This window comes from Triticum aestivum, chromosome 2D (genome assembly GCF_018294505.1).
Source record: "Triticum aestivum cultivar Chinese Spring chromosome 2D, IWGSC CS RefSeq v2.1, whole genome shotgun sequence".
NCBI classification, from domain to species: Eukaryota; Viridiplantae; Streptophyta; class Magnoliopsida; order Poales; family Poaceae; genus Triticum; species Triticum aestivum.
Genome location: NC_057799.1, coordinates 315567113 through 315580539, shown reverse-complemented (window position 1 = coordinate 315580539; position 13427 = coordinate 315567113). Strand labels below are relative to the sequence as shown.

General features: G+C 49.5%; 1 protein-coding gene across 1 annotated transcript; it reads right to left on the bottom strand.

Moving 5' to 3' along the window:
• Nucleotides 1–1264: 1264 nt before the first annotated feature.
• Nucleotides 1265–2172, bottom strand: LOC123049265 (uncharacterized). The gene has a single exon (XM_044472210.1). The coding sequence runs from the start codon at nt 1882–1884 to the stop codon at nt 1402–1404; it is 483 nt and encodes a 160-aa protein (XP_044328145.1). The 5' UTR covers nt 1885–2172; the 3' UTR covers nt 1265–1401.
• Nucleotides 2173–13427: the final 11255 nt, after the last annotated feature.

Sequence of the window (13427 nt, the reverse complement as noted above, 5' to 3'; positions counted from 1 at the left end):
AAAAGAGCAAAAAGCCCAGTGGTAAAGGAGAGGGGTAAGGAGGAAATAGATGTGCCCCTGGACTCCTGGAATTATACACCATTTGATAAAATTGCTTCGGACATTTTTAGAGGTAGAAAAATAATACAAGTTTGAATAAAATTCAAACTTGGACCATTTTTGAACCCAACCAAAACATCTTCAAATGAGCTGAAAATTGGTAGGAAGGGTGTAGGCATGGTGCAATAGCATCAGGAAAAGAATGAACATTTATGGAGGAGGGCAAAATGTCACTTGCCAAAATGAAAGAAAGAAGAAGGAAGGAGGAGGTGATTATGCATGATCATACATGGAGCAATCAACAAACATAATGTAGGGGCAATGCACCTGATGGACTTGGAAACAATATGGATGACACAATGCTATAATATGATGCATGAGGCAAAGGATGGCATAATGCAAAATGACAAGGGGCACAATGCAACAAAATGAAATGGCACAATGCAATATAATAAAAGATGAACATGATGCAATAAACAAAACATAGCATGGCATTCATCATGATCATGGCATAAACACATAGAAATGAAATATGCGAAACAATTATGATAATGCAACAAACACAATAAACACACCACAACAACTAAAAGAAATGGAAGACAACTAGAGCATCGGTCTCGGGGCATCACAAGCTCTCACATTGTCCACGATGCCTCCTGGCCCGTCGTCGCCGCCACTCCGCTCCGCCGGTGCCGCCACCCCGCTCCGCCGGCGTCGCTCGGCCTTGGCTGTCCGTGGGGCATCGAACCAGACGGGGGATCGAGTTCGGTTTCATGAGCCGACGTAACAGCGTACTGATCGAGACGAGCGGAAGCGCCTGGACGGAACGAGCTAAAAAAAGGAGCGCTATAGCGGATGTCGTGGGATGCAAATAGGGGACAGGTGGCACAATCTCACGTCGGGTACGCACGGGAGGATTCGTGGAGACGGTTTTCATCCAATTTTTTTCCAACCGAAGTGTTGTTTGAATAACAGGGTTATATTGACAATAAATATAGTAGAAGAACTAGCTTTAGTTAGCACCTCTTAGATGGGATAGTTTTTTTTGAATGGGTTAGATGCAACCGTGCACCGATGGGCCGTGGCAGAGAGTAAACATGATCGAAGATAAGGACAGAGAAGAAAAGGGGGACATCGCATATCATGCGACTGCTGCGCGGAAGAGATTACTACAAGCGAATGCGCCAGAATAATTTCCAGACAGAACAGAATGGTGCGAGAAGGGTTAACACAGCACAAGGCATACTCTTGTAGCTTTCTTAACTAGATTTACAGCACGATTGCGGATTTCTGCACTCGAAGTCGAAGGGGAAAAATAGAGGAAGGCTGGACACGAGGCAAGCTTCCCAGTGCAACAATCGATCAAGCCACAGGCACATGCGCGGCCCTCCCCCTCTGCCCACTGGCCCGGCCGGCGGAGACGGCGCAGCTCCGGCTCCTGGCAAACGGCACGCCGGCGCCGGCGAGACCAAAGTCGCACGGGCCGTCCTCGTCGATCTTCAACATGGCCACGCTCCGGCTCCTGGGCACCGCCGGCGGCCGCTCCGGGGCCGCCCGTCTCTCCGACGCGGCGCGCATGAGCTCCCGCAGGTCGTCGTCGCCGTCGTAGGACCGCGAGGAGGATGAGGGGGAGGCGGAGAAGCTGTGGTAGCCGGCGGCCCTACTGCACGGTGCAGGCGCGGCGGCGAAGGACGGGTAGCCGAAGGAGGCGTCGGACGGGAATTGGCCCGCGCAGCTGGTGAGGCTCCGCACGTAGAGGTCGCGCGCGCGGCCCAGAGCCCGCCGCGGCGCGTGCCACAGCCAGCTTGCCAGCTTGCCGCCGCCGTTGCTGCCCATTCGGCTCATGCGCCGCTGGTTAAGCCCCTCTACCCCCTCGCTAATTACACTGTTAATACTACTAGCTTTCTTCTAATTCGAACCAGAGATGGACGCGGGGAGAAGAGAAGAGATGCGGCTCGCGATTCAGGGGGGTGCTTATATATAGAGAGAGGGGGAGAGAGCGAGCGAATGATCTGATTTGCAGAAATATGGTCTTTATTTTGCTTTCTATGAGTACTAGTACGGAGTACTATTCAACGCGATAATAATTGTACAAAATAGGGGTATAATACGAGTATGGTATTTTTTTTCTTCTGTACCATTGTGAGAGACGAGCCCATAGGTGGGTGGCTGGTGATGACCGGGCACTTGACAGGTGCATGTCCCAAGTTGTGATTACAGGGTAGACACACGCGTGTACAGTACTCCTACATTGCATCAGAGATGCGTGTGGATCCACGTGAGTGCGGCTCCAAGAATTGATGACAATCGTATGAAGAACATGTGATTGATGTTGTGTAGATACCTTACGAAATTTGTGGATTTGATTCCTACTAGGCTCGGTCCAAATGAAGTTGCTATACGAACTGGATCGTTCCGATGAGCATCCCCTGTCAATATCGACCGGATTCGGACCGCGCACTCTCCAGTTGATCCAAACTTTCTTTGTGCCCTACTGGATGTCTCAACCTAGCTAGCCAAACCATAGTCGCATCACATCACATCTCCCTCTGTTTTATAAACCACAACATCACATCCAATCTGGGACTATAGAAAGATGCAAATGGCGCCACCATTGGCATCAGCTATTTTCATAACACATAAGAAGCATCAGATGCCTTTTTTTTTAGTTATTATATTGAAGGGGAAGCAAGCATGGGGTGATGTATATGCGACCCTCCAGTTCTTGATTATGAAACACAACACTTGGAACCGGTTGTCTCTGACTAATACTTCAGAGTAACTGACATAGACATTAACTAATATATGCTGGTCTTAGTTTTGTAGTAGAGATCAATGGTCTCACCTGTGCACGGTCCATGGCTGACTTTTGGGACGAGCAAGCAATCAATGCTTGCCAGCCTTGCGATTTCATGAACGCGTGGTGATATGAATTGCGTGGGGACGTCAAATTAAGGGCGCCGTATGTACTGCTGATAATAATAGATATAGTGATAGATTTTAGTTGTAGTATAAATTTAGGACTGTGATATATAGCCAACATTTCAATTTTAGCGATAGAGACCAACACCTCTCATCATGCATGCACTAGAGTAAAAACTGATGTCATCTTATATTTTTCTCATTTGAAAAATTTAAAATGTTTTGTTGCTTAAACTGCCGGTCTGATTTAAAATCCAATCTTGCCATTAAATCCGTCGCGACGAGACATTCAAAACTAGATCTCACATTGATATGTTTCAATATATTTTTCTCAAGACAAAAGTTACGAGGACACTGATAATGTAAGTTAGGACATCTCCAGCACTGCCCCTCAAAATGCCGACATACGTCTGGAGCGACCCCCAACTCTCGCGACCCCCGCGTCGCCTTCCCCGGCGGCGGCGGGGGAACCCTAGCCGCGCCGCCGCGGCCCCCTCCCCACCTCGTCCCACCTCCTCGCAACCGCCTGAGGCAGCCGCCGGGCAAGCCCAGGGCGCCAAGGATGGTGGCGGCGGGGCCTCGGTTGCCCTACTTCTGTGTGGGGAACCCCGGATCTGGAGCGGCGGCTCCATTGGCAAGGCACGGCCGACTAGCAGCCGTGCGGGCGGTGGATCTGGTGTCCCGACCACGTGGGCGACGGGATCCGGTGGTCGTTGGCGGCCGGCGGCTGCTTCAGCGGCGGCCGGTGCGCACGATCTAGCGCCTCCCCTCCTCCCCTGTTCGGCGTGCGGGCCAGCCTGGTCGGGCCGCGCTTACTCTTGGTCGCCGGTTCTGTACAGGAGGCGCTGCTGGTGGCGGAGATCTAGTTCGGCGAAATCCCTGACCGGTCGCGCCGACGGCGACGCCTGAGGGCGCCGTTCCCCTCCTTGCAGGTGTCGGTATGGATTGATCTCCTCACTTCACCTTCCCCTAGGTCTCCCTGGTGAAAGCCCTAACTTTGTTGGGCGGCGGCGGCGCTCACGGCGCCGTTCCCTTCTTGAAGGCGCCGCTTTGGGAACCTTGGGGTTGGGTGGCGCTTGTGGGTGGCGGGCGACGGCGGTGGTTCGGCCCTATCCTAGCATGGATTTACGTCTGTTGCTTGGAGATGGACTCGCGTAGGTGGAGGTTGTCGGCTGGCGTCGTGGTGGCGTCAATGGCGGAGGACCTGCCAAGGCTCGCGTAGGTGGAGGTTGTTGTTTGGCGTCGTGATGGCGTCGATGGCGGTGGACCTGCCAAGGTTGTACCTTAATCTGTGAGTGCGTCGCACCGGTTTGAGCCCCGGACCTGGCAGATGGCTCGGTCGGGGCCTCCGGCTTTAGATGTTAGGCTTAGGTGAGAGGTCTGGGTATGTGGCCCAGCTTGCACCCCTTCATCATTTGGATAGAAGTAGCGGCAGATGTTGCCAAGATGGCGGATTCAGGTATATTGTTGTTCTACTTTGTAAGGTCCTCGAGAATAATTAATAAAATGGCCGCATGCATATCTCAGATGCAGAGGCCGGGGGTCATCCTCCTTTCCAAAAAAAACGTCCGGAGCGAACTGTCAGAACGTAGTTTGCCAAAATGTGAACCCTTATTTATCTGCGGACACATCCGCTTGTCTGAATTCCCGCATAATGAGGGAGTTTTGCGGGTATCCGGACCTCCGCAACATAGGACTCCGACACCCTCGACCAACTCAAATCCCCCACCCGGATCACTTTTCTTTCACTCTGTCCCTTCTCCCTCTTGCTTTACATCCACGCCCTGTCCGTTCGACGCAATCATTGCAATTCTAAGGCCAACGCCCAGGCATTGTCGGACGTCCGCGACCCCCACCCACGCTCTTGCCCACCTTGGACTGCGGTGCCATCCACTCAGAATTTGTTCATAGTCAGGGACCCTCTGCCCCCTGCTGACGTCGTTCATGTCGAACACGACGCCCGACACGTGTTCGGTCAAATGCATTGAGTTTTTTTACCTTCTTGTTGTTTCTAGAGTAAGCACAATGGCGGGTACTCGGTGATGGAGGATGAGTCGTTGTCCGATGTATCAAAGTTCGTACCTACGGACTTTGTAGGCATGATGCAAGGGGGCTCGACCTTTCGGCAAAACGTGCATGCTTCATTTCAGGAGCAAAATGACTTCACACCCTATGACTTGCACGTGATTCATGAATGCAATGTGAAGTCGCTAGGCAATTGGTGGTACACCATCTCAATTCCATCATGAAGTTCTACGATGCGATTGCACAAGTGGAGAGAAGGTGGCATTAGGGCTCGTCAACTATAGAGATCGTAGATTTTGCTTCTTGTTGCTTTACATGTTAGTCAATTCATTGCTTCACTCAATGTTGTAACTTGATAACCATCACGTTGTGTAGCTCAGATGTGCTACTGTAATGTACTACAGAACTGAGAGCAGGTCATTTACGTTCATTGGATGAAGCTCAAGGAACACAGTGTGTGGGACGACAAAGCACAGTGCATGGGACGACATGTGCAGATTCTGACTCAAGTATCGATGAATACAAAAAACAAGTTAAACATTTGGTTATCTCAGATGTAATCTTTATATTTGCACTATTATTGTATTAGGGGTGTTTGCATGCTATTTATGGATGAATTGTGTTATTTTGTATATTATTTTGAGTGCTGAGGACTTAATAAAAATGGGGCACGTGGGGACATGGTGGATGGCTGGCTGCCATATCTGTGTCTGTGGACGAGTCTGGACCAGTTTGCGGACAAATAGTGTGTCCATTTTGAGGGTTAGTGTTAGAGATGTCCGTACCAGGTTGTTTACACAGAAATGCATGGTCATGAAAAAACTGATTTTCTTTTTTCAATGTTCCAATGGCTTTTTCAGGCTGAAAGTTATCATCCGACATACAAGAGGTACCCGTAAATGTTCATGTGTTGTTATTGGCGAACATTATGAGTGTTGTCGAATTACTCATGGATAGTTGTTGATTTCAAAACTAGAACTTGCCGCAAACACGAGTCGGCACGTCCTGGACACGGGTACATATGAACCTTTTTTTCGAAAATGTATTTTAAACGTGTTTTGAAATGTCAAAGAATCCAAAACAAAATTTTGTGCATACATGTTTTTGCGGTACAAAATTTTGTGAATAAAAAAAGTATTTTTATTTTGTCTCTGTAAAAAAGAAAAATTCTAGTGCTTCTAAATAGCGTTTCGCTGCACAAAGTTTTGTCTTTTTTGCACAGACCATAAAAAATGTTATTTTTCCGTCAAACTTTCTGCACACACATAGAATATGGAGATGCTCGCGCGCACCTTTTTCTAAAATTTTTGGCATTTCAAATGTGTTTCTCAAAGTGAGTTCATATTTACCCGGGTTCATCCATGCACTCCCACCGCAAACACCAATTAACTACATGACTACTACATTGGTGGATGTGGCCTAACGCTATGTTGGTAACTGTAGCATGGGTAGTGTGGTAACTTTAGCTTAAGCAACCTGATAACTATGATATGGGTAGTTTGGTAACTGTAGCATGATCAGCCCGATATCTTCAATAATGACAACATGGTAACTTTAGCATGGCCAACATGGTAACTTTGGGAAGCCTGGTAACTATAGCATGGGCAGCCTGATAATTTTAGCATGAACGACCTGGTATCTACATAATTGTTTTGTTATGTTGCGAACTATACAAAGTAACGACATAATAGTTTACATGTTTGATAAGTGTAGCATGGGTGGCGTGGTAATTACATAGTTGACATATTTTTAAGTGTAGCATAAGACATTGGTAACTAGCATGATCTAGGCAATGCTGGATAACAACAATTTTCATCATGAAAACAAGGCTACTTCATCTGGACGAAGGTGGACGGGAGTGGCGACCCGAGTTTCTTTCACTCCCGCCTCTCTCGCATAGGAGCACTACTATTATTTGTCGGAATTCAACCAGGACGGTCCATCGCATATCTATTGTCGACATCCTCTGTAGTTACCAACATATTGTTAATGATGTGTCATACAAGTCCAACAATAAAACCCATAAAAATAATTTTGTGTGGTTTATATGATACTAAAATGGTTCAAATATCTAACTTATGTCTAGTGGACAACAACCAAATCTGATCAGTTGGCTATCGGGCAATGTACCAACCCCCGCTGACCTACGTTCAAATTGACGCAATCTCTTTGATGATTTTGTGGGCATCCAATTATTCTTGAATTTATTAAAGAATTGAAAACATCCAAATACTATTAAAGAATGGAATCCTAGATTCCTATTCGAGAATTTTTTGGGCCCTTAGGCACTTTTTTAGTTAGTACTATATCGTATTATTTTCATCTTACTTGAAAAACAAAATGTTCACCAGATACTTTTCCGGTAAATTTATACTTACACCAGAGTTCCGCGTAGCTCTTTCCTCGATTGGCCGGCCCCACCTTTATATATATAATTGTACCTAATATATTTGCCATCAGCAGAATTTTGAAAACACCGTTGTGTTGACATTTGCTGGGAGAGTATGGCAGATCAAATATTTTGCATTGCAATTTATGTTGTCGCAAGAAAGTAAAATTTCTTCAACTGGCAAAAAACTGAACAAAGCGAATTTGTTATGCTTGGTAAATAAATTTGCCATCGGCGGACAACAAAAATCGCCATAAAAATCATCTAATTTGCTATGTCCTAACTGACGAACATTCGCTTGGAGGATTTTTTTTCAAGGACAGGGGTAATTGTCGTTTTTGAGAAAAAAAAAAAGTCCTCCCAGCAATTGTTCGTTGGTTAGTATCAAAATCCAAAGATTTTAATGCTGCCGGGCAGTGGTCGGTCGTCTCAGCTGACGGATTCTCCCGATTTGCCCATTAATTCTGACTAGTTGCGCTATCTTGCGTATATTTCCTTCTGGTATTATCTTCTTTCTGTAAGCTCATTTTTTCACGCTATCTCTGAAAACAACTTGCTGTTTTAGACCAAGAATTTTGTGAATCGGGTATTAGTCACAAGTTGGACCTTGCACGTGGGCGAGCAGTTGCCTATGTAGGAAGTCGTCAGGGCAGCCAGATGCATGAGCCGCGAGTAACACATCGGCGTCAGGTCGCTGTTGATTAACGATGTCGCGTAGGGAACGTGCCTTGTAGAGTTGACGATCTTTTTTTTACAGGAGAACAAGTTTCCCCGGTCTAATTGTGCCTTTCACGTATCCAACTGTTTGACGAAGGACCGGGTTCAATTGTGCAGCACGTTGATGATATTATCTTATTTTGGCCGCATGTAGTTACCAGCTTTCTTATCTCAAGGCAGTGCTTCAAGATTTGCCTCAATCCTAGATAAATTTCCGGAAGTCCAACTTCATGCTGATTAATATGCCTCCTCAACAAACCTCCGATCGAGCCAATATCTTTGTTTGTTCTGTCGGCTCTATGCCCTCCCTTCGTCTACCTTGGTCTTCCTCTCGACTAGTGAAAGAGGACTGCTTGGGCGAGGATATGTGAGGCCTTGGGCAAGCCGGATTGGACCCCCACTCAACAGGACACGTCGGCGGAATGGGCAGTTGTCAAGCGAGGATTAGATGACATCAGCATGAAGGATCTTCGTACTATTGTTGCGCTAGTATGGTGGGAGTTGTGGAAACATAGGAGTGGTATTATCTTTGATGGTGCGCGCCCTTCAATAGAGTTTCTACTAGGGAGAGTGAGGCAAGAGGGCTAAGTGTGGGCATCTGCCGGGCTAATGAAAGGGAATGTAGCTTCCTTCTTTAGTAGGGTGGAGAGGTGAGAGACTAGTGAGGAGTAATATGTAATAAGTACTGTGTAATTGTGGTGGAGGCTTTCTTTGCCTTTATTTTTTAATATATGATATGCACACTCGTGCATATTCAAGAAAAAAGGGCTTCCTCTCGACTACTATAACGAAATTTACATGGTACTAACTGACATAATGTCAAGCATGACCATCTGTGCGTTGAACGGAGGCAAACATGTTTTAATGGTTGCAACATTGCTAATTTCTTTTTACCGTAAAATCTCCCTCCCTCCCTCTAATCCAATGTATTTCCACCTTACGGCAACCTGCAAATTTTCTCCCGCATCCGTCCGCGAACGGGGGACCAGTTCACGGACATGGATGCGAGAGGTTGACATCCAGTGCTAGCCGTATACACTTCAAACTCTTTTTCAACAAATCGGATAAAATTCATGCAAACACGGTCGGATTTCGTACAAATATAACGGATTTCATACAAACACGACGGATTTAACTACATTTCGAACATTTAGAATAAAGAAAAGACCCGCACCTAAACTTATCCTACGGCGGCAGTGTCTGGCGTCCAAGCCCGTGTCGTCCTCCTTCCGCCGTCTCCATGGGCACCGGCCATAAGACCGATGAAGTGAAAGTGCAATCTCCGGCGAGGAAGAGTGTAGAGCACATGAGATGGACTGGCCCGCATGGGACACTAGGTGATGCGGAGCATCCTATGATCATCCCCATGTACACTACGACTACTCCCCATGTCCCAAGAGGGCATACGGCGAGACCTCGACTATACGCCATTGGACGCTAGGTGAACTCGCTCCTCTCCGAACCATCACTTTCCACATTCGCTATGCATGACCAGGAACCAAGAGGAAGACCATGGACAAGACGGTGAGTACACCGAGCACGAGGAGCAAGAGAAGGAGCTGCCAGGAAGCTACAACACTCGAACGTCCGATAGCCATCGGACGACCGAACACTACCGGACGTCCGACGCCTGGAGTCTCCACCAGCCAGATGGACCAGCCGACGAAAGCTACAGCGGCCGGACGTCTGACGACCATCAGCCACAGGACGACCGACATCGTCCAGAAATCCGGCGCCACCTCAACCGAGCCGAAACGTCGGAAGTCCGGCCTCCTCCAGACGACCGGACGCACGCGAGCGACCGGACGACCGACACCCGTCGGACGTCCGACGCCTGTCTGCGCACAGTGTAACGGGCCCAAGGCCCATGTACCCCTTCGCCCCTCATTGTTGGGGAATGCAGTATTACAAAAAATTTACCTACGATCACGCAATATCTATCTAGGAGATGCATAGCACCGAGCGGGGGGAGTGATACGTCCATTTTGCATCATGCTTTTATGTCGATATTTATTGCATTATGGGCTGTTATTACACATTATGTCACAATACTTATGCTCATTCTCTCTTATTTTACAAGGTTTACATGAAGAGGGAGAATGCCGGCAGCTGGAATTCTGGGCTGGAAAAGGAACAAATATTAGAGACCTATTCTGCACAACTCAAAAAGTCCTGAAACTTCACGGAGGAACGTTTTGGAATATATAAATAATACTGGAGCAAAAATCTACCGGAGGGGGCCCACACCCTGGCCACGAGGGTGGGGGGCGCGCCCCCTGCCTCGTGGGCCTCCTGGCAGGCCTCCGATGCCCATCTTTTGCTATATGGAATCTTTCGCCCGAGAAAAAAAATCACAAGCAAGCTTTCGCGACGAAACTCCGCCGCCACGAGGCGGAACCTTGGCAGAATCAATCTAGGGCTCCGGCGGAGCTGTTCTGCCGGGGAAACTTCTCTCCGGGAAGGGGGAATCGTCACCATCGTCATCACCATCGATCCTCTCATCGGGAGGGGGTCAATCTTCATCAACATCTTCACCAGCACCATCTCATCTCAAACCCTAGTTCATCTCTTGTATCCAATCTTTGTCCCAAAACCTCAGATTGGTATCTGTGGGTTGCTAGTAGTGTTGATTACTCCTTGTAGTTGATGCTAGTTGGTTTATTTGGTGGAAGATCATATGTTCAGATCCTTAATGCATATTAATACCCCTCTGATTATGAACATGAATATTATTTGTGAGTAGTTACTTTGTTCGTGAGGACATGGGAGAAGTCTTGCTATAAGTAGTCATGTGAATTTGGTATTCGTTCGATATTTTGATGAGATGTATGTTGTCTTTCCTCTAGTGGTGTTATGTGAACGTCGACTACATGACACTTCACCATTGTTTGGGCCTAGAGGAAGGCATTGGGAAGTAATAAGTAGATGATGGGTTGCTAGAGTGTCAGAAGCTTAAACCCTAGTTTATGAGTTGCTTCGTAAGGGGCTGATTTGGATCCATCTGTTTCATGCTACGGTTAGGTTTACCTTAATACTTCTTTTGTAGTTGCGGATGCTTGCAATAGGGGTTAATCATAAGTGGGATAGTTGTCCAAGGAAGGGCAGTACCCAAGCACCGGTCCACCCACATATCAAATTATCAAAGTACCGAATGCGAATTGTCGGGGAAACGACACCTATGGGATCACAAGAATCCCTACTACGGTTGCCGGGGCGCAGGGTTGCGAGAAGAGCAGGATTAGTAATCAGCACAAGGATCGTTTACCCAGGTTCGGGCCGCGAGGATGCGTAAAACCCTAGTTCTGCTTTGGTGGGTGTATTTCAGAGAGTTCTTGAGCTCTCGAACTAGCTGTGGTGAGTGTGTGGTTCGAAAGAGCCGAATCCTTCTGCAGTATGCCATGGGCCTTCTTTTATAGTCGAAAGGGGCTACCACAGTGGCACACAGGAGGTGGAAAGGCGCACAGTGCTATGAGCTTATCGCTTGTATTATAGGACAAGACGCATTTAATGCGTAGCTTAGGTGTCCCCTTGCTTTATCGGGGACGGGGGTGAGGCCCGTCCCGTCCGTCGCCGCTCCTCCTTGCTTCGACACGCGCCCTGGCTAGCGACGCATGTGGCGCCACGTAGGCAGGCAGGCAGCTGAGGTGGCGCCCTGGCTAGCGACGCATGTGCCTCCACGCAGGTGTTTGATGAGTTGACCTGGGAGCTGCATGTTGCCACGCAGGTGCCCGCCCAGCTGGTTGGGATGGCAGCCGCATGTGAACGGTGGTGGAGACTTGGTTGGTGCGGGCCTGGTGGTGGCCCTGCTGGCGTCCTCAGTGATGGCCTTGCCGGGTGGCCCGGCAAGGGTCTTGCCGTGGCGCGCTGTCGTCCCCGGCAAGGACCTTGCTAGGGGTCTGGTGGCCTTCCTCGGCAAGGATCCTGCCAAGGATCATCGTCTTTTAATCCTCATCTGATCTTGAGTGTTCCTTGTCTTCACAAAGATCTGCATGCCACCATGGACATGCCTCCCGAGCCCTGGCCCAACGTGATGTTGGGGACCGTGGGCTCAAGGGTGGCTCGCTCTGTTGGTGTGGGGCGAGCTGCCCCGGCAAGGGTCTTGCTGGGGGAACCTGCTTCGTCCCTCTGCTCTTTGTGGTCTTGGCCTTGGCGTTGCTCTGGTTATCTTGGGCTTCGGTCTTACCTTGTAACGCCCGGATAATTAGGCTACAATAAAACTCTCCTAATGATGCCATGCCATCTCTAATTACTGTTGCTAATCTCTCGTTAGTTCAAAACCCGTTCAAAAGTCAAATTCAAAATATGTCAAACAACAAAAGTTTTCAAAAGTTGAAACAAAAATGTTCGGACAGTGCCAAATATGGCATAGGTAATTATGATGTAGAAGGCACAATTTTATAAAATACTTAAATGCCCTAAATTAAATAAGACCGAAAAGGAAAATAAATAAAAGAAAAGAAAATATAAAAACCAAAAACAAAACTAAGAAAAACAGAGAAAGCAACCCCCCCACTGGGCTCCGGCCCAGCAGGCCACAGCCCCACTGGGCCAACCCACCGGCCCAGCCGGCGCCCCTCACACTCCCCATATCCCCCAACGAAACCCTAGCCACCTACCGCACCTCCCACTCGCCCCCACTCACCCACGTCTCCCCCTTTCCTCTCGATCCCATCTGGATCGGGGAGGGATTCGACCTCGCCACGACGACCCCGTCGCCACCACCACAGCGCCGCCGACACCGGAGCGCGTCCTCGTCGGCCTGCCTCCTCCTCCTCGCCGGACTGCCTCCTCTCCATCACGCCGTCCCCGTTAACCACCCCGACACCCGCTGCCCCTTACCCTACGGCCCCAGTGAGCCCCTTCCTCTCCTCCTCTCTCCCTCACCGCGTCGTGACCGTGCCCGTCCGCGCTCTCGCGCGCCCCTGTGGTTGAGCCCCCGCACTCGCTGCGCCGCTCGAGACTGCGCCCGCGGCCACCCCCCTTTCCGGCCACCACGTCCCTGCCCCCGTAGCGCCTCGCGCGTGCACGCCGCCCGCCTCACCTTGCTGCCTCGCTCCGGCCGCGCGTCCCACTGCCGCTGCTCACCCCGCTCCCCCTCTGCGCTCGCGCTCGCACTCGCCGCGCGGCGACCGCGCTCCCGCGTCCCACCTCTGTCGCATGCGCTGCTACTCCGCTGCGTCGCGCCGCCCGCCGCCAGTGTCCTCCACGGTCCCGACCACCCTGCTCCGTCGTGCCGCCGCCACCTGCTGCTCGATGCCGCCCTGACCGCGTGCACGCCGCCGCTCGCCCGCACCACCCCTCGGCGCCGTCCTGATGCTGCCTCTACTCGTCTTCC